This window comes from Coregonus clupeaformis, chromosome 1, assembly GCF_020615455.1.
Source record: "Coregonus clupeaformis isolate EN_2021a chromosome 1, ASM2061545v1, whole genome shotgun sequence".
Taxonomy (NCBI): Eukaryota; Metazoa; Chordata; class Actinopteri; order Salmoniformes; family Salmonidae; genus Coregonus; species Coregonus clupeaformis.
In genome coordinates this window covers 28,855,446-28,881,488 of record NC_059192.1, presented here as the reverse complement: position 1 = coordinate 28,881,488, position 26,043 = coordinate 28,855,446, and the positions used below count along the sequence as shown (strand labels likewise).

Below are 26,043 nucleotides of genomic sequence, written 5' to 3'. Positions count from 1 at the left end.
TATTGGTTACATGTTTTTGTATTGGTCAAACCCATGATCCTGGTGTTGCAAGCACCCTGCATTACCAACTGAGCCACCACAGAAGAGATCAAAAAAGGGATTGTTTGGCTATTGAGAGGACAATCCTGTTCCCATTGCCCAGCTACTGGTATTACTTTCAATGTGCATGCAGTAAAAACTGTACCTGTGTGATGTTGAGCCAGAGACAGAGTGCCTGCACCCTGCCCTGGAAGTCCCTGGCCGCGTACTTCTCATAGTCCTTCTGGAGGGTCTGCAGGGACGGGTACAGAGCCTCTACTGACTCCAGCAGCTCCATCACCCGTTTCACCTGCTCGAAGGCCAGCCGCTGGCGCTGGAGATGCTCCCTGTACCCCGCCCCTGAGCCCAGGGGGGCCGCCGCGTCTACCGCCGAGGAGGGGCAGGCGCTGAAGCCCCACGGGTTGACTGAAACAGCGTGGTTAGTTTCTGGAGCTCCACCAGCAGCAATCTGGTTAGAGTCCCTTTCCTCCCCAGAAACAGTCTCTGAGCCCTGTGTTGGAGTCCTCTGCTTGGGCTCCAGGCCTGGACCTCCACAGCCTGGCTCTGTGAACACTAGAGTCCTCTGGGCCCCCTGGTCTGGAGATGCCCCTGGTACTCCCACTCCTACCCCCATCCCCAGGCCAACGGTGCTGGGGCTCAGGATGTAGTAGTTGACCTTGAAGTGGAGCACCTCGTTGATGATGTCTGGGATGGCCTGACGAGCTGTGAACAGGAACAGGTCCTGGTCATTGACGGAGCGTCTCGCGTGCCACGCCTGGAGCTCCAGCCACACCACCTGCGTGTTCGGAGAGAGAGCGAGATAAAAAAATATACCAGTAATAAATAAATGAATAAACAAATATAGAAATAAATCAGTCAAATACCTCATTGTTCTGGGCCGTGTTCTCCAGACCTCGCTGCTCCTTCTCCTTCTTCTTGGACGACATGGACGTGAGCTTCAATAACAACCTTAGCGTTTCAAAGAACTTGAGTCTATCAGCGGGGCAGTCTGTACGGGAAGTCTGGCGATGGGTGCGATGGGCCATGGGGTGAGGCATAGTGACCAGGAGCTTGCCGCTGCCGCAGCCCAGTGACAGGTAGGGTTTCCTGGGGTCCATGTTGAGGGCTGAGCCTCCACCAAAGGGGATGGAGGTCTTGGAGAGCGGGTCCAGCATGAAGGAACCGTCGAAGGTCTTTTTGTGGTCTCTCTCACTGGAACGCTGGGTGGCGCGTTGTTTTTTACCCTGTTTGTAGCTGTGTTGTTGATCCTCAGTTTGTTTGTTTACGTTTATTTGGATCCCCTCAGAAGGGTCGGTCTGTTTCTTGTCCAACTTGTAGTTATGTTGCTCGGCCTCCGGGGGCTGGAGGTGGGCGTCTTGGTCTCGGTCTTGCTCGGCCCCTTCTCTGGGTCTGTTGTGGTTGGGCTGGGATGGGCTGGAGGGGGCCGTCTGCTCGTCTGCTGAGATACAGAGAGGAAAACCAATAACAGAACCTTTACCCCTCAAGAAAATCCACTCGCTGTGGTTACTTTACTCACTGCTACTGACTCATTCCAAATGCCGGCCACTATGTTGGTTGCAGTTACCCTAACAGGTAGATTGGGTTTATCTAATATATATTTCTCTCTTACCCTTGTAAGGAGAGTGTCCGGTGGGAGAGCGTCCAGATGACCTGCCCTGGCTGTTCCTCTGGCGTTTGCCTGACATGTTTACCACACTACACCCGTCCTCTCTACCTCTGACTAGGTGACCACTGCCTCCATCTTACCCCCTAACTTACCTTTGTTAGGAAAGCGTCCAGCCGACCTGCCCTGGCCTTGGCTGTTCTTCTGGTGTTTCCCCGACATGCGTTTCATCTGCCGGGGGGTGCAGGGGGGAGGCATGCCGTACAGAGTTTCCTCTTCCTCGCTGGGCTTGTCCCACAACTCTTCCACCTCGCAACTCTGATGCCCCAAACCATATTTTGAGGGATTGGCCTGCCTGCGGGACACAAGTAGAGTTGTTTAGTAGGGATTCTATGGAAACAAATCTAGAGTCATCAATGGAAAACGTCCTGTGGAGGAGATAAGGGGTGTGGTCAGAGAGAAAACATTTTTCAGAAAGTATGTACATGAGTAGAGTTGGCATGATTCCCTATTTATCCAACCCAGGTGTCAGCCTATCCATGGCAGGCAGCCAGCCAATCTACTCTCATGCAGTGGGTTTGCTCTCCACTTAAAGGGATAGTGCGAGATTTTTGCAATTGGTAGCATGCTAGCTGCTCCCATAGACTTCCAGCCATTGCGCTAATGCTAGCTAGCAATGGCTCGCGAAACTACCTTCAAACTGCACACAGAGACATACAAATGGTATCCATGAGTTCATCTGACTCTGTGAAGTAGAAAAAAGGCTTAATTGACAAAATGTCAAACTATCCCTTTAATGCAGTGGCGATGCTGCAGCTGCTGCCAGACCGATTGTCTGCTCTAGGTACATCTGACTGATGACTGCTCTAGGTACATCTGACTGATGACTGCTCTAGGTACATCTGACTGATGACTGCTCTAGGTACATCTGACTGATGACTGTCTGCTCTAGGTACATCTGACTGATGACTGCTCTAGGTACATCTGACTGATGACTGCTCTAGGTACATCTGACTGATGACTGTCTGCTCTAGGTACATCTGACTGATGACTGCTCTAGGTACATCTGACTGATGACTGTCTGCTCTAGGTACATCTGACTGATGATCTGCTCTAGGTACATCTGACTGATGACTGCTCTAGGTACATCTGACTGATGACTGCTCTAGGTACATCTGACTGATGACTGCTCTAGGTACATCAGACTGATGACTGCTCTAGGTACATCTGACTGATGACTGCTCTAGGTACATCTGACTGATGACTGCTCTAGGTACATCTGACTGATGACTGCTCTAGGTACATCTGACTGATGACTGTCTGCTCTAGGTACATCAGACTGATGACTGTCTGCTCTAGGTACATCAGACTGATGACTGTCTGCTCTAGGTACATCTGACTGATGACTGCTCTAGGTACATCTGACTGATGTCTGCTCTAGGTACATCTGACTGATGACTGCTCTAGGTACATCTGACTGATGACTGTCTGCTCTAGGTACATCAGACTGATGACTGTCTGCTCTAGGTACATCAGACTGATGACTGTCTGCTCTAGGTACATCAGACTGATGACTGTCTGCTCTAGGTACATCAGACTGATGACTGTCTGCTCTAGGTACATCTGACTGATGACTGTCTGCTCTAGGTACATCTGACTGATGACTGTCTGCTCTAGGTACATCAGACTGATGACTGTCTGCTCTAGGTACATCAGACTGATGACTGTCTGCTCTAGGTACATCAGACTGATGACTGTCTGCTCTAGGTACATCTGACTGATGACTGTCTGCTCTAGGTACATCAGACTGATGACTGTCTGCTCTAGGTACATCAGACTGATGACTGTCTGCTCTAGGTACATCAGACTGATGACTGTCTGCTCTAGGTACATCTGACTGATGTCTGCTCTAGGTACATCAGACTGATGACTGTCTGCTCTAGGTACATCTGACTGATGACTGTCTGCTCTAGGTACATCAGACTGATGACTGTCTGCTCTAGGTACATCTGACTGATGACTGCTCTAGGTACATCAGACTGATGACTGTCTGCTCTAGGTACATCTGACTGATGACTGTCTGCTCTAGGTACATCAGACTGATGACTGTCTGCTCTAGGTACATCAGACTGATGACTGTCTGCTCTAGGTACATCAGACTGATGACTGTCTGCTCTAGGTACATCTGACTGATGTCTGCTCTAGGTACATCAGACTGATGACTGTCTGCTCTAGGTACATCAGACTGATGACTGTCTGCTCTAGGTACATCAGACTGATGACTGCTCTAGGTACATCAGACTGATGACTGTCTGCTCTAGGTACATCAGACTGATGACTGCTCTAGGTACATCAGACTGATGACTGCTCTAGGTACATCTGACTGATGACTGCTCTAGGTACATCTGACTGATGACTGCTCTAGGTACATCTGACTGATGTCTGCTCTAGGTACATCTGACTGATGACTGTCTGCTCTAGGTACATCTGACTGATGACTGTCTGCTCTAGGTACATCAGACTGATGACTGCTCTAGGTACATCTGACTGATGACTGCTCTAGGTACATCTGACTGATGACTGCTCTAGGTACATCTGACTGATGACGGGTTTGACTAGGACGTCTGTCTGGTCTGCAGCCTCCACTGCCTCCAACAGTACCAATGCTGTGTATGACCACAGAAGGCCAGACAGACAGGATAATGGACTGTGGTGGGTGTTCATTGTTCACATCTCTAAGGTAAACACGACTGTCTGATATTTCACCATACTCCTTATTATAGCACTACATAGGGAACGGCACCATATTTGCTATATAGGGAATATGGTGAAATATCAGACATTTGTCTGGAGTCTTACTGTCTAGCTGTTTCCTTCAGCTCCCCAACAGGCTTAATTGACAAAATGTCGAACTATCCCTTTAACGCAGGGGCGATGCTCCCCCAACAGTAGCAATAATGTGTAGGCTATGTACCACAGAGGGCCAGACAGACAGACACCGGAAAATGCAACCTTTTGACTTGGCTGTGCAAGTACATTTTTTATTGGTCGCGCTGGTGCGAGCTGCACATTCTACCTGGTCACCTCAATCGTCTTATTTTTTTAGCGGATAAAACCATGAATTTGTGAAACAGTAGTGCATTATCCTCATGATTCCTGTAATAAAAAAGTGTCTGCCCTGCCGCTGTGCCTGCCCGTTTCGCTGTGGCTGGCTGCTGTAATGAGTAAGCCTCTCACACACACACACACACTCTCTCCCCCCTCGTGTGCCCGTTGTGATTGCATAACAATTCAAAATGCAATTGTGGGGAAAAAACGACTTTGGATGCAACTAGTTGTCCATATTAAGAGGATGGTCTCAGCTTTCTGTAGGTATAATTTTCTCAACGATCATTAATGAGCTCAAAGCATACTTTTTTACAGTCAAGATAGACCTAATTCAATTGGTGCTAATTCACCACCTGAGGAAGTGGAAACAAAACACATTAGCTAGATCGCTAACTCTAATTATAAACTGGGTGGTTCAAGCCCTGAAAGCTGATTGGCTGAAAGCCGTGGTATATAAAGACAATATGCCACGGGTATGATGCAAAACTACTTGTTTACTGTTCTAATTACTTTGGTAACCAATTTATAATAGCAATAAGGCACCTCCGGGTTTATGGTATATAGCCCAGGCATTCCACGTTGCACCTTAGAACAGCCCTTTGCCGTAGTATATTGGCCATATAGCACAACTCTCGGGCCTTATTGATTAAATGTAATGTCCTAAAAAATTATAACTGTACAATGAGACCTAGTGCACTTGCGATGGCCGATGCGCAATTTTGCTTGCTCCGTATTTCAAAGCCATATTAGTGCACCTAGAGATTAAGGCAAATTCATCTCTATTGAACAAAAAAAAGCCCTACTTTGACAGTAAAATAACAGAAATGGCCTAATTGTCCAAAATCTATGATAGTCACTAGATTAGGTCGCATATCAAAATGTTTTGAATCATGCATTCCTGCTTGGACATGGTATTCAATAAATATGTTGTTACATCTAACATCTCAGTAATCAATTACACCTCTTAATAAAGCATTGTGAATTACATAAGATGACGACTCAAATGTATTATATTGTGTGACCCTGCGCAAATGTTATTCTGGAGTCCTGAATGGGTTATGGGGATTCACATTTCATTACTAGGTAAACCTCACTGCTTGTTCTCAGCCAGAAGAGAGCAAATAGTACCCCTCTGTAGGGTTGTATCCGGACCCTTCTGCTTCCACACATTTACATTTTAGTCATTTAGCAGACGCTCTTATCCAGAGCGACTTACAGTTAGTGAGTGCATACATTTTTATTTATTTTTCATACTGGAATCGAACCCACAACCCTGGCTTTTCAAACGCCATGCTCTACCAACTGAGCTACATCCCTGCCGGCCATTCCCTCCGCTACCCTGGACGACGCTGGGCCAATTGTGCGCCGCCCCATGGGTCTCCCGGTCGCGGCCGGCTACAACAGAGCCTGGATTCGAACCAGGATCTCTAGTGGCACAGCTAGCACTGCGATGCAGTGCCTTAGACCACTTTCTTGAATGGATTTAACAACTGTGAAATGTAACAATGCTGGAGAAAAATAACTCCCTCCAGCTGATACTTAGAATCCTATGCTGTTAAATCCATGATGGGGAGTGAAGTGAACAAGTGCACATTTCAGAAGAAAGGACTAGGGCTAGTAAAGTGGTTGTCACTAGTTACCACAGCCACAAAGTTAACATTAGCCATTTCATAAATATTCAGGAAAACAAAAAGTAGCTTTTTTGGTCTTAATTTAAGGTTAGGCATAAGGTTAGCAGTGTGGTTAGGTGTAAAAACAGATTTTAAGAATATAAATTGTAGAAGTAGAATGGGTTTCTGAATTTGTGGCTGTGGTAACTAGTGACGACCCAGTGAAGTCCATCTGCTAGGTGGTGGACAGCCATATGGCACCAGGTCAAAGTTCAAATGGTTAACATAAAGGTCACGTAAAGAGACCCCGGCTCACTTGCCCCCTGGTGTGTAAAAAGCAGTGACCTGAAAATGTTATGAATACAAACCAAAAAGTAGATTACAACGGCGATGGACAGAGAGTGTTGCCACTGCTCAACAAGAATAGCCTACGCAGCTGCAAACACCTCAAACAGGTTGACACATTTACACCGACATCACCCCAGTATTCCTACCACCGGAGGTACCACACACACAAGCCCCCTTTATGAGTCACACAAGTGCACATATTTTTCTCTTTGTAAGGAAGTATTCAGACCCCTTCACTTTTTCCACATTTTTACGTTAAAGCCTTATTCTAAAATTGATTACATTGTTTTCCCCCCCCCCTCAATCTACACACAATACCCCACAATGACAAAGCAAAAACAGGTTAAAAATAATAGAAAATGTATTACAAATAAAAAAACGGAAACATTACATTTGCATCAGTATTCAGACCCTTTACTCAGTACTTTGTTGAAGCACCTTTGGTAGCGATTACAGCCTCGAGTCTTCTTGGGTATGACGCTACAAGCTTGGCACACCTGTATTTGGGGAGTTTCTCCCATTCTTCTCTGCAGATCCTCTCAAGCTCTGTCAGGTTGGATGGAGAGTGTCGCTGCACAGCTATTTTCAGGTCTCTCCAGAGATGTTCGATCGGGTTCAAGTCCGGGCTCTGGTTGGGCGACTCAAGGACATTCAGAGACTTGTCCCGAAGCCACTCCTGTGTTGTCTTGACTGTGTACTGAGGGTCGTTGACCTGTTGGAAGGTGAACCTTCGCCCCAGTCGGAGGTCCTGAGCGCTCTGGAGCCGGTTTTCATCAAGGATCTCTCTGTACTTTGCTCCGTTCATCTTTCCCTCGATCCTGACTCATCCCCACAGCATGATGCACCGTAGGGATGGTGCAAGGTTTCCTCCAGACATGACGCTTGGTATTCAGGCCAAAGAGTTCAATCTTGGTTTCATCAGACCAGAGAATCTTGTTTCTCATGGTCTGAGAGTCCTTTAGGTGCCTTTTGGCAAACTCAAAGCGGGCTGTCATGTGCCTTTTACTGAGGAGTGGCTTCCGTCTGGCCACTCTACCATTAAGGCCTGATTGGTGGAGTGCTGCAGAGATGGTTGTCCTTCTGGAAGGTTCTCCCATCTCCACAGAGGAACTCTGGCGCTCTGTCAGAGTGACCATTGGGTTCTTGGTCACCTCCCTGACCAAGGCCCTTCTCCCCCGATTGCCCAGTTTGGCCGGGCGGCCAGCTCTAGGAAGAGTCTTGGTGCTTCCAAACTTCTTCCATTTAAGAATGATGGAGGCCACTGTGTTATTGGGGACCTTCAATGCTGCAGACATTGTTGGTGCCCTTCCCCAGATCTGTACCTCAACACAATCCTGTCTCTGAGCTCTACGGACAATTACTTTGACCTCATGGCTTGGTTTTTGCTCTGATATGCACTGTCAACTGTGAGACCTTATATAGACAGGTGTGTGCCTTTCCAAATCATGTCCAATCAATTTAATTTACCACAGGTGGACTCCAATCAAGTTGTAGAAACATCAAAGATGATCAATGGAAACAGGATGCACCTAAGCTCAATTTGGAGTCTCATAGCAAAGGTTCTGAATACTTGTGTAAATAAGGTATCTGTTTTTTACTTTTAATACATTTGAAAATAATTCTAAAAACCTGTTTTCGCTTTGTCATTATGGGTATTGTGTGTGGATTTATGAAGAAATGTTATTATTTTTTTTTATCCATTTTAGAATAAGGCTGTAACGTAACGAAATGTGGAAAAAGTCAAGGGGTCTGAATACATTCCGAATGCAACAGATCAGACCTTTTAGTTTAAAATGTTGATATTTTTATTTCTTCACATTCTTCACAGCTCGTCAATGCGCATATGGTTGTAGGCCAAGCAGGGATGTTCCAAAATGCAAATTAGAAGGAAAACACAGTTCTCAAAAGCGCGCACCGCTCGGTGAGCGGTTTCATGTGACAGAGATGAAAATACCCGTTAGAAATTAAGAGGGGAGATCTAAAGATGCATCAACTAGCTCTGGTCACTAATGGGACTAGGATTATGCCTTTGGTTGCTTTACAATAAAACAACATTGATTTGAAAACCAAAAGAACATGAGAAAAATGCTGGTTTCAATGACAATAAGTGTTCATAAAATAATTCCCTTGACATTTATTTCTATGGTCGTATTTTGGCTAGGCTACTTTGAAACAAGGTAAAATGACAAAATGTCCAGGTTTTAAACAATTAAAGATGCACTATGTAGAAATCGCTCCGCCATTTCCTGGTTGCTAAAATTCGAATAGTTTGCCTAATTTCAGTTTGTGACAAAACAAGCAAGTAATGTAGAGAATCATTGTATCGTCTAAACCGCTGTGAAATCTCTTTGCCATAACCAAAAATATTGTATTTTCAACCAAAAGTAAAACACAAAAACTAAACTTAAGCACGGGAAGCATAGAAAGTGCACATAGAACAGATCTACCATTTCTTAGACTCGCTTTCACCGAGAATGACAGCTCTATAAATCACATTTCTATGTGAATTTGGTCGGGTCTCCCAAAAAGTTAAATATCGCAGCTTTAAGTTTATGGTTAAATAGTTTTAAAATGCTGACCCCCTCCGCTCAGATTCAAGGTGGGTGATGTGCAGTGGGCAACAGGCACTGTCCTTCACTCTCCGGTCTTGTGACCATTTGATCTGAACAAACCTTGCCTTGAGTATGTCGACAGAATCAAGCCTTTTGACGTTAATGTTAATTATCCTTCATTATATTTGTCAAACCTGACTGGCCTTTAGCCTCTATTTATTTTAAGTTTGAATACATTTTCTGGCGCCTCCATGTCAGCATCGGTGTGGACATGAGGCTGTTGCCAATATGCATATCACCTACACTTTGACATGTAGGCTTTTTAATTTATGTAGGCCTACATGAAAACTAGATTTGAAAATTATTCCAATGTTGGCCTCTCTGATCCAATTCTGATCGGAGTAATTGTTGGATATTGTGATTTGTGTGACAACTTAAATCTATATTCTTCTTGTCCAACTATTTGTTATACTTTTCCCGGACAAAAGGAAAAGCATTAATGTCGAGCCCTGTAGAGAGAGAGAGTGAGTGTGATATTACTGAATCCATTAGCACAGAGAATAAAAACTAACCAAGCTCTGGAAACACTTCCACACTTCCTTTTAGGTTAAAGAAACAAAGACAAAAATGGAAAACAAAGGAAGAATGCAGGGAGGGGGCACGCCTTCACAGATTACCCTGGCAGGATGCAGGGAGGGGGCACACTTTCACAGATTACCCTGGCAGGATGCAGGGAGGGGGCACGCTTTCACAGATTACCATGGCTGGATGCAGCGAGGGGGCACGCCTTCACAGATTACCCTGGCTGGATGCAGGGAGGGGGCACGTCTTCACAGATTACCCTGGCTGGATGCAGGGAGGGGGCACGCCTTCACAGATTACCCTGGCTGGCGCAGTTTTGTCCCTCTAAAGCTTTTCCGAGGGGATTTTAATAGGATTAGAGGGGAGGGCGGAGGAAGTTGACCCCAAGAAATAAAACCAATAGAGAACGGGGAAAATGGGTCCCCTAAACATCAGCAGTCTCTCCATCGATCAACTGATTCAAAGACATTCCCCCACACGTGTGTGTGTGTGAGTCAGTGTGTCGGTTGATTGGGTGCGGAGGGGCATTGGTGGATCGCTTTCACTAATACGAGATATAGAGGCCAAAGCCTTTCAGTGAGAGAGAAAGAGCCACATGGAGAGAGGGGGAGAGCACACACACAAAGAGCCACATGGAGAGCACAGGCCCCTACTGCCCATCTGTCTATCTCGCTCAACTCAGAGACCATAGAAAGTCCCCCACCTTCTGTACCCACTGACTCCTCTCTAACGCAGACACTTCGCTCTGTCCCCAGGGAGCAGCCAAAGGACTTCCAGACAAGAGAAGACACCTGCTGCAAGACGTTGGGCTTCCTACATGCCAGAGCAGTGTGTGTGTGCGCGCGTGCACACGGCTGTGTCAGACAGGAATCCAGATGCCCCCAGTGTTTGCATGCTCTTAGCATATGGGTTAAATAATAGGAGGGCTGGGAGAGTAGATCAGTCTGGGCCATACCATTGATGCACATTCCTGGAATTAGAGTAATTTAAAACTTTAACAGGACAAGGACAGTCATAGAATTACATATCAGAACTCAGTAACTCAGAACTTAGTAATAGGATCTCTGTGGACATTGTGTTATTTTCATTAGTCCTACTCCAGTCTCCTTTTCACCTCATTTATGTAACTCTGTGTTGTTGTTTTTTTTTAAAATCGCACTGCTTTGCTTTATCTTGGCCAGGTCGCAGTTGTAAATGAGAACTTGTTCTCAACTGGCCTACCTGGTTAAATAAAGGTGAAATAAAAAATAAATAAATAAAATGATTTACTTAACAAAAGGCACACCTCAAAAAGGTGGTCCAGGTATGACATGGCACAAGTGGGGGGGTTTCCTCTTTTGTCCTGCATTGTCCCCCCAAGCAAGGGGGAGGCTGATGACAGCTTGCAGTTGGCAATAAAACACTATTTTGCACCTTTAAAAGGAAGATTCCACCACTTTTCAACCTCATACCCTTGTATTCATCATCTCCAGCACGATACCAGTCTACATATGTGAAAACGGCTTGTTTCAAAAAATCCGTGGTTAAAAATATAAGTTACAAAAAAAATGCTTCTGTGACATCACAGGGTAGGTTTAAAAGTAAGAAAAACTGATTTTCTAAAATTTTAACGAGTTTCTAGCCAGAGGGAGGGTATATTCTTGCTCCCCACATCACCGCAAATATCATAGTGTTTGAAAATCACTTTTGATGATGTTATCAGGTAGAACTTTATTATTTTTTTCTACAAAACATAGAAATGTACAGTTTTTACATATGTAGACACTGGTATTGTGCTGGAGATAATGAAAATGAGGTTGAAAAGTGGTGGAGTTGCCCTTTAAGTGTGTGTACATTACTGTATTTATACTTGGGATATTGGTTTTCAACAGGAAAAGTTCAGAAGTAGAATAGGTCCGCAGTGGAGAAGTTCATCGGTGTCCAAATCACTAAACACTTAAAATGTTGAGGAGGTTGAAAAAGTTGGGCATGGGCCCTCAAATCCTCATAAAGTTCTACAGTTGTACCATTGAGATCATTTTGACTGGCTGCGTCACTGCCTGGTATAGCAATAGCACTGCCCTCGATCGCATGGCGCTACAGAGGGTGGTGCGGACAGCCCAGTAGTACATCACTGGGGCCGAGCTGCCATCCAGGACATCTATATCAGGCGGTGTGGAAGGAAGGCCCGGAAAATCATTAGACTCCAACCACCCAAGCCATAGACTATTCTCTCTGCTTACGCACGGCAAGCGGTACATCAAGTCTGGCACCAACAGGCTCTTGAACAGCTTCTATCCCCAAGCAATAAGACTGATAAATAGCTAACAAAATAGCTACAATGACTGAGTGAACCTTGTATCCTCACTGACCTTATTTGTTTATCTCTATGCACACTCACAGGGCCCTACATATTCACTCCATCATCTGCTCACTCACATACATTTATATTGACTCTACACACACGCACACCCACTCAAATACAAACTGCTGCTACTCTGTTCATCTTATATCCTGATGCCTAGTCACCTTACCCCTATACATATCTACCTCCATCACTCCAGTATCCCTGCACATTGTAAATATGGTATTGGAACGGAGCCTGTATATAATATGCTTACTTATTTACATTTTAGTCATTTAGCAGACGCTCTTATCCAGAGCGACTTACAGTTAGTGAGTGCATACATTTTCATACTTTTCATATATTTATTGTGTTATTCATATTTCTTCTTATTTCTCATGTTTTTTTCTAGTATTACATTGTTATTGACTACTGCATCGTTGGGTTTTGAGTTGCAAGAAAGGCATTTCACTGTACTTGTGCATGTGACATTAAAACTTGAAACTTGGGCCTGGCTCTCCAGTGGGTGGGCCTACAGTGAGGGAAAAAGGTATTTGATCCCCTGCTGATTTTGTACGTTTGCCCACTGACAAAGACATCATCAGTCTATAATTTTAATGGTAGGTTTATTTGAACAGTGAGAGACAGAATAACAACAAAAAAATCCAGAAAAACGCATGTCAAAAATGTTATAAATTGATTTGCATTTTAATGAGGGAAATAAGTGTTTGACCCCTCTGCAAAACATGACTTAGTGGTGGCAAAACCCAATCACAGAGGTCAGACGTTTCTTGTAGTTGGCCACCAGGTTTGCACACATCTCAGGAGGGATTTTGTTCCACTCCTCTTTGCAGATCTTCTCCAAGTCGTTGCGGTTTCGAGGCTGACGTTTGGCAACTCGAACCTTCAGCTCCCTCCACAGATATTCTATGGGATTAAGGTCTGGAGACTGGCTAGGCCACTCCAGGACCTTAATGTGCTTCTTCTTGAGCCACTCCTTTGTTGCCTTGGCCGTGTGTTTTGGGTCATTGTCATGCTGGAATACACATCCACAACCTATTTTCAATGCCCTGGCTGAGGGAAGGAGGTTCTCACCCAAGATTTGACGGTACATGGCCCCGTCCATCGTCCCTTTGATGCGGTGAAATTGTCCTGTCCCCTTAGCAGAAAAACACCCCCAAAGCATAATGTTTCCATCTCCATGTTTGATGGTGGGGGTGGTGTTCTTGGGGTCATAGGCAGCATTCCTCCTCCTCCAAACACGGCGAGTTGAGTTGATGCCAAAGAGCTCCATTTTGGTCTCATCTGACCACAACACTTTCACCCTGTTCTCCTCTGAATCATTCAGATGTTCATTGGCAAACTTCAGACGGCCCTGTATATGTGCTTTCTTGAGCAGGGGGACCTTGCGGGCGCTGCAGGATTTCAGTCCAATTGTTTTCTTGGTGACTATGGTCCCAGCTGCCTTGAGATCATTGAAAAGATCCTCCCATGTAGTTCTGGGCTGATTCCTCACCGTTCATGATCATTGCAACTCCACGAGGTGAGATCTTGCATGGAGCCCCAGGCCGAGGGAGATTGACAGTTATTTTGTGTTTCTTCCATTTGCGAATAATCGCACCAACTGTTGTCACCTTCTCACCAAGCTGCTTGGCGATGGTCTTGTAGCCCATTCCAGCCTTGTGTAGGTCTACAATCTTGTCCCTGACATCCTTGGAGAGCTCTTTGGTCTTGGACATGGTGGAGAGTTTGGAATCTGATTGATTGAATGCTTCTGTGGACAGGTGTCTTTTATACAGGTAACAAACTGAGATTAGGAGCACTCCCTTTAAGAGTGTGCTCCTAATCTCAGCTCGTTACCTGTATAAAAGACACCTGGGAGCCAGAAATCTTTCTGATTGAGAGGGGGTCAAATACTTATTTCCCTCATTAAAATGCAAATCAATTTATAACATTTTTGACATGCGTTTTTCTGGATTTTTTTGTTGTTATTCTGTCTCTCACTGTTCAAATAAACCTACCATTAAAATTATAGACTGATCATTTCTTTGTCAGTGGACAAACGTACAAAATCAGCAGGGGATCAAATACTTTTTTCCCCTCACTGTATGTCCTCCCAGGCCCACCCATGGCTGCTCCCCTGGCCTTTCATGTGAAATCCATAGATTAGGGCCTAATGAATTTATTTCAATTGACTGATTTCCTTGTATGAAATTGTTGCATGTTGCATTTATATTTTAGGTGTTTTTTCTATTAGATAACACCATCCGAATAAACCATTATCTGCAACAGAAATCTATCCCCATGAGAAATTGTGCAATAAACCAATGCTGCGTCCTTATTGTGAATCATGACATTACTGCCACTAGGGATGGGCATTTGAAATATTTTCACTATTCAAATAATGAATATTTTTCTGATATCCGGATAGTTGAAATAGATGTGTTAAAATAAACTTGGGAACTGGCTTGCTGCGCGCCTTGGGAGAGAGGTGACACGCCGCTTGCTGCAGCAGCAGTTCACACTGGCCATACAGACTCGCACTAGTTAGACAAACTTTTAGATGCCATAGGATGGTTGTACAAAAATATTTTGCTGCAAAAGTGGTTAAACTCATAGATATTGTGACACACCCCCTTAACTCAAACAGTGCAGAATAATACTTGGTTGGAGGAGGGGTGGTGGCATAAGCTCATGTAACCCCATATTGCAAGCTCTGATATTGCAAATATTTGGAATACATGTAGTCAATTGTCTGCTCTACATACAAACAAACAGCATTAGGATATCTTAAAGCATTTTGGAAATATAGACCTGTAAACGCAGATATAATAGTCAGAACTATCAACTTGCCCCCACTGTGGTATAACTTGCTCCTCCAGGATTGGGCTCTTAAGTCACCTCCTTATCATTTAGAAGTGAGCTTTGATTCATTGCTAGTCCAATACGTCTGCCTGAATCCAACATGACCTTCTGCTGGCTCACTGCATTTGGAGTTGCCAAATGACTTTCTTCCCTGGAGTTGCCGTATATGTTGACATTATGGTGTATGGGGAAAATGCAACCACACATGACAAGCGCATGTCATAGGAATAGCACCTAACCAATGTCAATACCATCCTGAATCTCCCAGAACTGTCCTTGATAGGCCCACTCCACCATCAGTCCTCCCCTCAGGCAGTTACTAGAAACTGGACTGCCACATGTCAGGAGGCCATTCAACAGGAGGCCATTCAACAGCCAAAATACTGTATGGAAATTGCTGTCGCGTATTGTCATATGTACCCATGTTGCTACCAACCATGGCTGTCTAGACCATGTGACACCTGAACTGGGCACCCATGTGAAGAATGAGCTCTCATGCTGTGGTGAATCATGCATTGATCTGGGAAACTGCAGTAATCCCAACATCCCTATAAGGACATTTGCGCTTGCAACGCCAGGGTTGTGGGTTCGTTTCCTACGGGGGGCCAGTATGAAAACTGTAAGACGCTCTGGATAAGAGCGTCTGCTAAATGACTAAAATTTAAATGTAAATATGCCATTTATGGCAAACAAGAGGCACCTTAGAATAATAAAACTTGCTGTATGTGATCGTTTATGGTACCTTCTTTTTTCTGTAGTCCACAATCTCCTTTGTCTTGATCACGTTACTAGAGTAGCGGACTGTTATATTACGGTTGCTTTCCTGTAACTTGGTTATGCTACTGTGTGCTTGTGATGTGAAAGGCTGGTTGTTATACATTCGGTAAGTATTCAGACCCCTTGACTTTTTCCACTTTCTGTTATGTTACAGCCTTATTCAAAAATGTATTAAATTTGTTTTTTTCCTCAGCAATCTACACACAATACCTCATAATGACAAAGCAAAAACAGGTTATTTTTAAAAGATGAAAAGTCCCCAAATACAGGTGTGCCAAGCTTGTAGCGTCATACCCAAGAAGACTCGAGGCTATAATCGCTGCCAAAAGTGCTTTAACAAAGTACTGAGTAAAGGGTCTGAATACTTATGTAAATGTTATATTTCAGTTTTTGATTTTTAATACAAAAACAAGCTACATATGGACAGTACCAAAACAAATGATCTAATGATTAAGTGTCTTCACAGCTAAATCTGCAGAGCTGGGATGGTTGTATCCCCATATATATATATATATATATATATATATATATATATATATATATATATATATATATATATATAAAAATAACACTATTGGTTGCAAGAATTTTGTATAATAATTTTAATAGAAAAATTATACGTTTTGAATCAAGTGTTGTTTTGTGTATCAGTTCATAAACCATGTGCCATGGAACCAGTACATTGAAAATCTCTTCCCAACTACTTTGCAATCTATATGGCACAAGTGTCAATTTTTTGGTCCTTAAATGAAACTGGTATACTTTTATATTTATCACAATTTTCTTTAGCCAATTTTGGTCTAATGCAGGGCCGACAGACAAGTTCCTTACTTTCTCCCCCGTCCACTTGCATCTTCCATTTTTGCGGTAATGCTGCAATTAGTTGGTTGTAATTTGGAGTAGAGCAGACATTTCCATATATTTTTGTTAGCTGCATGTGTAACATAATGCCAACAGTCCTATTTATGATATAATTTACAAAGGAAAAATATTGTTTTTATATATAAATGTATAATTTAACCTTAATATTTGTTGTAATATTTCTTCTGTATTTTCTGGTGGATTAAACTGAAATTGCAACCAATTTATGGCTTTTTTTTTTAAGGCAATATTTTTTAGATTATTTCCTTTTCAAGTAACTGAAAGTGAGAGATTGTTATCTGAATAAAGGGAAAAGGTCATTCTTGAACATTGGGTGAGACAATCTTACTAATTTGCTAGAGAACCAGTTCGGATTTAAGTATAACTTCTGAATAAATGATGCCTTTAGTGAGAGGTCTAATGCTTTAATATTTAATCATTTCTTCCCTCCAAATTCATATTCATTATATAAATAGGCCCGTTTCATTTTGTCTGGCTTGCCATTCCAAATAAAATGGAATATTTTTTGCTCATATAATTTTTTTAAACAAGTCGCTAGGTGTAGGCAAGGCCATAAACAATATGCATTGCATATTTGCTTATTTTATATTGAGAGCATCCTGTCGGGCTGTATCACCGCCTGGTACGGCAACTGCACCGCCCGCAACCGCAGGGCTCTCTAGAGGGTGGTGCGGTCTGCCCAACGCATTACCGGGGGCAAACTACTCGCCCTGCAGGACACCTACAGCACCCGATGTCACAGGAAGGTCAAAAAGATCATCAAGGACATCAACCACTCGAGCCACTGCCTGCTCACCCCGCTATCATCCAGAAGGCGAGGTCAGTACAGGGTATCAATGCTGGGACAGAGAGACTGAAAAACAGCTTCTATCTCAAGGCCATTAGACTGTTAAATAGCCATCACTAGCACATTAGAGGCTGCTGCCTATAGACAGACTAGAAATCACTGGCCACTTAAAGAAATAGAACACTAGTCACTTTACTCATCTCAATATATATATATATATATATATATATATATATATATATATATATATATACACTGTATTCTATACTATTCTACTGTATCTTAGTCCATGCCGCTCTGTCATTGCGCATCCTTATATGTATATATTTTTTATTCCATTCCTTACTTAGATTTGGGTGTATTGGGTATATGTTGTAAAATTGTTAGATATTACTGAACTGTCGGAGCTAGAAGCACAAGCATTTCGCTACACCCGCTATAACATCTGCGAAACACGTGTATGTGACCAATATGATTTGATTTATATGGAAAAATATCGATCGGTCGAAAGAACAGACAATTTTCGGTCGACCAAGATTTTATTTAGCCGGGGACAGCCCTACACCCTTCTCCCTGCAGCTCTTACTGCTCCAAGCTACTTCGAGAAGAAAAACAGCCTTCTGTTGCCAAATGGGCAGCTACTCCTGGTAGCTGACCACGGCCTCAGAGCCCATCTGACACTAGTGAATTACTGCTGCAGTGTTTGTGTGTACGTGCATGCGTGTGTATGTGCGAGTGTATGTGTGTGTGCGTGCGTATACATGCGTGTGCGTGCCCTCATAGAAGCGCCCATCTGACAGCAGTTGTGTTCCTGCTGCAGTGCAGATGGTGTCAGTGTCTGGGTGCCTCAGTCTGAGTGGCTCATCTGTAATAAAGGCTGGTGAAATGTTACAGCCTCTGGGCAGGGACACAGCGTGCATGACAAAACACTGTTAGTAAGGGCCAAAGTGTCTGTGGTGGGGGGGGGTGGGTGTCTTGACTCTCTACCCACCCAGGCACTGCAGCAGGAGCCAGATTAGGGGAGGTGATTTAGTGACCTTTGACCCCCCCCCCCCCCACCCCCACCTCCACTCCCCCAATAGCACCAGGACTATTGTACCAGGCAGGAGGACTCCATTGTGTGGGCCGACACGTGGCCTGGAAGGTCCACACAGCTAAATAGCCTGGACACAGCTGGCTGGGGAGGCAGAGCAGCACACTTGGGGTACGTCCCAAATGGCACCCCATTCCCTAAATAGTGGACTACTTTTGGCCAGAGCCTTATGGGTACTGGTCAAAAGTAGTGCACTACATTGGGAATGGGGTGCCATTTGGAACGCAGCTTTGCTCACAATGCCTATTGCCCTCACCAACCAAATAGGATTGAATGATTGTTCAGCTAGGAGAGGGGGCCAGAGGGAGTGGGGGCCAGAGGGAGTGGGGGGGGGAATTGGCTGGACTTTTTTTGCAGGAGCAACAGGCTCTCAGCAAAATTAGTAATTCTTGTACAATTGACAAGAAGGGGGTATTTTTTAGGGGGGAGTATTTCTGAGTCACTTTTACAAGAAAACATGTGCCGGTTGCCCACTTTTCACTGTAGTAAGTTATGATGACAGAAAAACTCCATCGGATGCAGCAGCTCACTATGGTTCACACAACCACACATGAAAGTGATATGATGCCACACTCCACTGGAAAGATTTTAGGTCGCAAAAACTCAGTGGTTTCAGATAAGATCCATTACTATGCCAGAGCATCGGCTACATCTTTGTAAAGACTGAAAGCTGCAGTTGAGTTCCTTTTCTTTTAATCTATGCAAATGTTTTTGCAATTATCATTCTTGTGTTGAATGTATTGGTGTCTCTAGCTCCTCAACAACATTCTCTGTAACACCAGTAGGATGACAGCAGAATCTCTAAACCAGAAGAAAAATAATAGAGGGAGAACAGAACAGGACCCCACCCTGCTCAGAAAACCCCACCCGGATAGAAACATTGGACCCCACCACACGTGCACATCCATGCCCACACCCGCCTGCCCGTACACCCACCCACCCCCACAGCTTTGATTGCATGAAGAATGCACTTGAACCGGAACAGCCATCATTTGTGTGCTGCTTGCGCACAGTACTTACGACAACAATGAAACATGACACTGCATCCCAAGAGACCAGCTGGTGGCATTTAAAACTGAAATCTAGAACTGTAATGCCTTGATTGGAATGCCCTGCCAATGTTTCAGATCCATGGGAGAACAGAGGGTCTAACCTGAGAATCATGTCTAACCTGAGAATCCTCTGACTGCCACTTACAGCTAATGAAAACCCTGCAACCACAGCCTTGGCTGACGATATGATTTAGTATTTTATTAGGATCCCTGTTACCTGTTGCAAAAGCAGCAGCTACTCTTCCTAGGGTCCACACAAAACATGGCATAATACAGAACAGACAACAGCAAAAACATTTTAAAAAACATTTAAAAGCTTGCCCTGCCTGCTAAATCCAACTTGTGCTAGCTAGTGCGCAGTGTTTCCACTGCAGTCATTTAGCTTTGGCGCTGTGCCACGACAAAATCATGGCCGCAACGCCAATTTGAAGGTGCTAGAACAGTCCACATTTACTTTCTCTACAAACGAAACAAGTAATGAATAGAACAACCAGACAACCCCACAGTATAATAGTTTATCTAGTTACCTAGTCGGCTTGGATAAATATTCCTTTCAAGGTGCATTCAATTTACGAGTGCCATAGTGAGGGAAACATGCAATCAGACAAGCATTCAATGCACAACAATTCTTGCAAATCACAATTCGCCTAGTGCATAGGGGAGAGTGGGGCTAAAAGTAACACAATTGTAGGGTAACTTGGGGTGAAATGCCATCCACCTCAACATATTTTTGGGGAAGTGACTTAAATTGAGATGAGACAGATCTTTTAATTTTTTTTGCAAGAGTAGTGGCAAACAGGAAAACTGTTGTGGGGGGGATTGTGACATGAAGTGGTTTCAGTGAGAAATACAGGCAGGGAGCACGTTACACCAAGTTACCCTAACAGGTAGGCCTACATTATATTCACTGTGTTTATGACATTTTTTTGGGACATAAAATTCATCAATAGGATGCTAACTAGTTAAAAGATCACATTTGAGATCCAGCTAATGATTAGCCCAATAGGGTAAATGCAGATAGGCAATCCCATGCTTCAGCCTATTTATTTATAGCCACTATGCTGCATCAGTTGGGCTACAGGTGATAATGCTTATTGTATTTGCATGGTCCAAACTGTTAAATAATTGTACCATTATGTTATTGGGCTCATTTCTGGAGATGGAAATAATCTTTTAAATGGCGTCAGCATAATTCTATTTTCAATCATTTTGGAGTAGAATGTCCTTTTAAAAAGTCACCAGAACGGAGCTTCTCAGTCCTTCAACATAAAAATTCTACAACCTTTCCAGAGAAAACACTGTTAGGGCGTAATGTAAACAGACAATCATGTAATGATTATGGCCTGAATAACCTTAGGACACTTCCTTCCTGAATCACATGGTGTGGCATGATGCGCACCAGTATTTTCCAAGCGTGCTAAGGCAAGTGCAGCAGCTGTTTATTAGAGAGAGACAGAGAAAGAAAAAGAAAAATAGTAAGTGTCAGACAACTTTAGGAGTGCTAGCCTGAGAGCTTTGTAGTCCTCTATCCCTGAAGCAGTGATGGAGCCTGGATGGCAGTGCTAGTCAGAGCTTTGTAGTCCTCTATCCCTGAAGCAGTGATGGAGCCTGGATGGCAGTGCTAGTCAGAGCTTTGTAGTCCTCTATCCCTGAAGCAGTGATGGAGCCTGGATGGCAGTGCTAGTCAGAGCTTTGTAGTCCTCTATCCCTGAAGCAGTGATGGAGCCTGGATGGCAGTGCTAGTCTGAGAGCTTTGTAGTCCTCTATCCCTGAAGCAGTGATGGGCTGTAGGCTGGGAATGCTGGGGGGTTGGGGTTCCGGAGTCGTCAGAAGTGTTCTATCTACAGACTGTGTGTTGCATTAATGAGTTCTAGCCAAGGGCTCCTCCTTCTCTGGGCCATGAGATGACTATCCTCTTCTCTACGCAGCACTATCCTGAAATCCGTGGAATGCTTGTGGGAGAATGTCTGAATGCTACTGACCCAGCCAGATTCCCAAACAGCATTGACAAAAGATCTCTGTCCTGTCCTTCCCTGCAATGGTTGGCAGCAGCAATGAATAGTTAGTGAGTGCCGTGTATGCATTTTTAACCATGCTTGCAAATGATCTGGTCTTGCACAGTCAGGAACAGGGTAGCTAGCAGATTGGAAGGGGCTAATGTGATGTTCCATTAGCCGTTACAGGTTAGGTACTGTTTGGCGTAGGACAGAGAATTTGACATACCTTAACTTGGTGATACTTCCTCAATTCCCGACTTCGAAGACAACCAATTTCTTCTAAATGTCCAAGTCTAGTTGCAGGAGGTTCGTTTGAATTTAGAAAATGCTCAGTTATTAAATTAAATCAATTTTATGCTCATGAAATAATCCAGCAATGTGTACGCCGCCATCTTGTCTATTTCAAGTCTTCTCTCACTGAGACAGGTGGGTGTCCAGTCCACTCCAATGTGCCGCATGTCATGATGACACCCACCTGTCTCAACGAGAGAAGATTTGAAATGGACAAGATGTCAGTGTACACATTGTGGGGAAAATTCTGTGATACGCCAAACAGCAGTTATCTAATAACATCCATCAGCCAGCTGGAACAGAATAATGGTCTGACTAGGCAATCTTTCTAATAGCTAGGGACAGGGGTGACCTTAACTCCAGCAGACAGACAGTTGCACAACCATGTGCCTTGTTTGTCTCCCTGTTCTGCATATGCTGAACAGAGAGGGGTTGTGTCCCAAACAGCACCCTATTCCCTATTAGTGCACTACTTTCTGCCAGGGCCCATAGGAAATAGGGTGCCATTTCCTCATTTGGGACGCAGACAGCGACTCTAGATGGGAGGGGGGGGTAGAGGAGAGGAGAGGGCAGCTTTGTTGGAACTAAGATTGACAACATGACATCATCGCTCAAATATTCAACCCCAATGCAATCCCAGTTCCTGCCCTATGGGCCCTGGTCAAAAGTAGTGCACTAAGGGGAATAGGGTGCTATGTGGGACACAACCCTATGAGTTAGGACACACAAAATGAGCAGTGCACAAACTGATTCCTGGGAGAGAGGAACGTCCCCACCCATATGCTGTAGCTGCAGAACTATGTGGAAGTCCCAAATAACACCCTATTCCCTACATAGAGCACTATTTTTGACTTGACCAGGTCAAAAGTATTGCACTACATAGGGAGCCATTTGGGACGCACCCTATATGCAATGATTTCAACAGTCTGTTTGTGCCATCTTGCCAGCTACTTAAACTAATTGTCATGACATGTTCGGCTTGACAACGAGAGCAATGGAGTTGGAAAGAGCGCAAACAAATGTGGGACCAGGCTAGTCTGACACAGCAGCAGTGCAGTGACTCGATATAAAGACAAGTCTGTGTGCTTGCAAAGAAGACTTGGATTGAAAACACACAGCCGGAATGATCAAAGTGATGACACTGAGACCATAATCAAGAACCACACTTGAAAGCATTGAACACGATTTTGCACTCAACATCATGTGCTATCCATTTCAAGTCAGTATGCCATGCAGTGTAGGCCTGGCACTGTTGCATGCTTGGAGGGAGGGAGGGAGACATAATATTGGATTCCAGAGAATCCATCACCAGGAGCCAGGGGCAAACAAGCGTGATGACATCGTGTGGGGTCAGAAGAGACCTACATAGAAGGAAAAACATTCAACAGCATGCATTCCACTGGCACTAAAAACAGCTGGAAGCAATCTGCAATGAAACTACATATCACTAGTAGTGCATGCCCCTGTAATCTAAACGACTACACAATCATTGACAATAAAATAAAATGAAAAAAACTACTGTTCTGTGAGCATTCATTCCTTGTCAGCAAAATTGCTTTATAGAAACTAGAAACCTTTGATTTTGCAGATTCTAGAACCATTATAATTTAACTGAAAGGGCGTTTTCCATTGGAGTCCGGAGCATACACACCGATTGTACATACAGTCCCTGACTAATAACAAATGGCATGTGAAAAGCTTCAAAGATGCTCTTGTAGAAAACACGTGAACATTCTCTCCCCGAACAAAGAGCAGGCATCATCGGATATACTGCAATACCAGTCCCCTGCCAATTAGCTCAAGCTTGGAACCAATATTTTCCCTGATGCTTTGCACTGTTTACATGATGAATGATCATCACACAGACAACAAAATGCACGAAATTCCTGGCTGGGTAATTTAGCATGTAATATACATTTGCAATCAATCTAAGCAATCAGTGGGCTATTATAGCTAGCAATCTATGTTCCACAAAAAGGTGTTGCAACTTGCAACAAACATTTGCATTTTTGTAATTTAGCAGAAGCTATTAGCAGTACTTTCTCGTACTGGTCCCCAGTGGGAATCGAACCCACAACCCTGGCGTTGCAAGCGCCATACTCTACCAACTGAGCCACACGGCATAGCTACGTGCTTTTCTTGCTGAGCAGTTTCCATTTCTAGGAAAACTAAATCAGACATTTCAAAACATGAGTTGTTTCCCCATCAACTTCCTCCGTCCAAGAAGTCATAAGACAACATATCAGCCCAGCCACTGAATTCCTCCTTGAGCCGGTCACCAGCAAAGTTACCTAGCTAACTAGTTGTGATGTACAGCCTAGATAACTGCCTAGCTAACATGCTAAAGTTAGCTAGCTAACGTTTGTTAACAATTCAAGAAAATTAATGCAACATTTCAATTCATGTTTCAAATACAGTTATATTGAAAGAGGTTGTGCATATACCTAGAAAGTGCTACAACAATCCTGATGAAAACCGATACCAAACTTTGCAAGGATTAAGTAATTTGCTACTTTGACAAAACTGTGAACAATAAACTCAACGAAGCGCTAAAGTAACGTTAGCCACATAGCTAGCTAGCTGACTAGCCTAGCAAGCTAGCTAACTGCCTTTTGATGTTGCAAATCCAATGTGAAGCGAAAATAGTTACCTCTTTCAAAACGCAAGCATTTCCTCTATCCTCCAGGAATTCCACAACAAATAGAAACACTATGCAAAGTGGTATTTCAGAGAACAGATTTATCTCCAAAACTTTGCAACTTCAACGCTGCAAAAATGTTGCAACTGTACGTGGATCACTTTGTGACAGTAGGTGGTTGTCTACAGATGCGCAAGCGCGCCAATTGACCCGCTTGGGTTGTAACATTCAGCTCACAATGTGGCAGCTAACTAAGCCCCGGCTGTGTAGTTTCTTTCTTTTCACGAAATCGCACTGATTATTCGCCTACCTGCTAGGTTCGCTATTATCCGGAGGCTCCATAGCAGGTCGAGAAATCTTCGGTTCTAGTGGTGCATGGCACCATCCATGACCATACAAGTTTAAACGCTGTTTGCACGTTTTCTTTTTGCAAGAGCTGGGCGAAAAGGCGTCTTTCTGTTAAGTTTTTTTTATCCCCCTGCAGAGTTGGAGCTCCTCCGGTTGTGCGCTGTCGCCATCTTTCCAGCAGTCATTGAGGAGCGCTACGGCCAATGAGTATATATGGCTACGGCAACTCGTACAGTTCATCCGTTCAGCAGCCAAGTAGCCAAATGGTGTGACAAGTATGATGTGGTTATAATGCATTATAACACTTGCCATAAGCATGTATCGAATTATGTCCCCTTACAATGTCATTATAAAGGATCATGCATGCTTATAACGAGCATTAAAGCGTTATTTGTTGGCTTTCTAGACTAAAGTGTTACCAGGGCCAGACACTTCTAAGACTACCTCATTTTTTATCTTGTTATAAAGTCAATTTTATATCACACACAAGACAATAGTTTCAACTGTCAGAATGACAGAGTTTATAGAGATTACTGGAAAATACTTACTTTGCCTAGATATAATTGTAGCTTACAAAAAGGGGCTAATAGGAATTGTTCTTGCTCTCAGTGCTCTTTAAATGCTCATAAGATTATTTATTTATAAGGAATTGTCTTATTTATTGAAACTACTTTACATCTATTTCATTGCATTCTAGAGATTGTTGGCCTCTCCATCGCCTAAAGCACTAGAGTAATTATGGTTATATTTGATAAAATAGCAACCTTTCTTCTTCATACAGTGAACAACAAATGGCCCCTTCAAAAGGATGTGGTCTGTTGGGGGGTGCCTAGTAATTTTTGTTGAGCACAGAAAGGACTCTGTATAGTTTATATATGGAGCTCATTCATATGGGCATTTTTGCGCTCTGTTTTTCACGCTCAACAGTTTCCCGTGTGTATCAAGAATGGTCCACCACCCAAAGGACATCCAGCCAACTTGACAACTGTGGGAAGCATTGGAGTCAACATGGGCCAGCATACCTGTGGAACACTTTCAACACTAAGAGTCCATGGACATGGCCATCATACTTTCAATAGTGTTTTCTCTATTTGATCCATACCTGGATATAATGGTGCAAATACACCAGAAAAAAAGAATGCATATTT

At 43.7% G+C, this 26,043-nt stretch overlaps 1 protein-coding gene across 4 annotated transcripts in view; it reads right to left on the bottom strand.

Moving 5' to 3' along the window:
* The window catches only part of LOC121554627 (mitogen-activated protein kinase kinase kinase 4-like), a 73,310-nt gene extending 48,243 nt beyond the window's left edge, over positions 1-25,067 (bottom strand). For 2 of the 4 annotated variants that reach the window (XM_045216937.1, XM_045217011.1), the window contains exons 1-4: positions 24,858-25,067; positions 1,798-1,997; positions 903-1,477; positions 185-814 (exon numbers count right to left, since the gene is read on the bottom strand). In XM_045216937.1, coding sequence (XP_045072872.1) covers positions 185-814; positions 903-1,477; positions 1,798-1,997; positions 24,858-24,889 — 1,437 coding nt within the window. In that variant the 5' untranslated portion in view covers positions 24,890-25,067. Of the gene's footprint in view, positions 1-184; positions 815-902; positions 1,478-1,797; positions 1,998-24,559; positions 24,709-24,857 lie in introns of those variants that run through there. The other 2 variants (XM_045216955.1, XM_041868316.2) reach the window with 2 other exon arrangements.
* Positions 25,068-26,043: the final 976 nt, after the last annotated feature.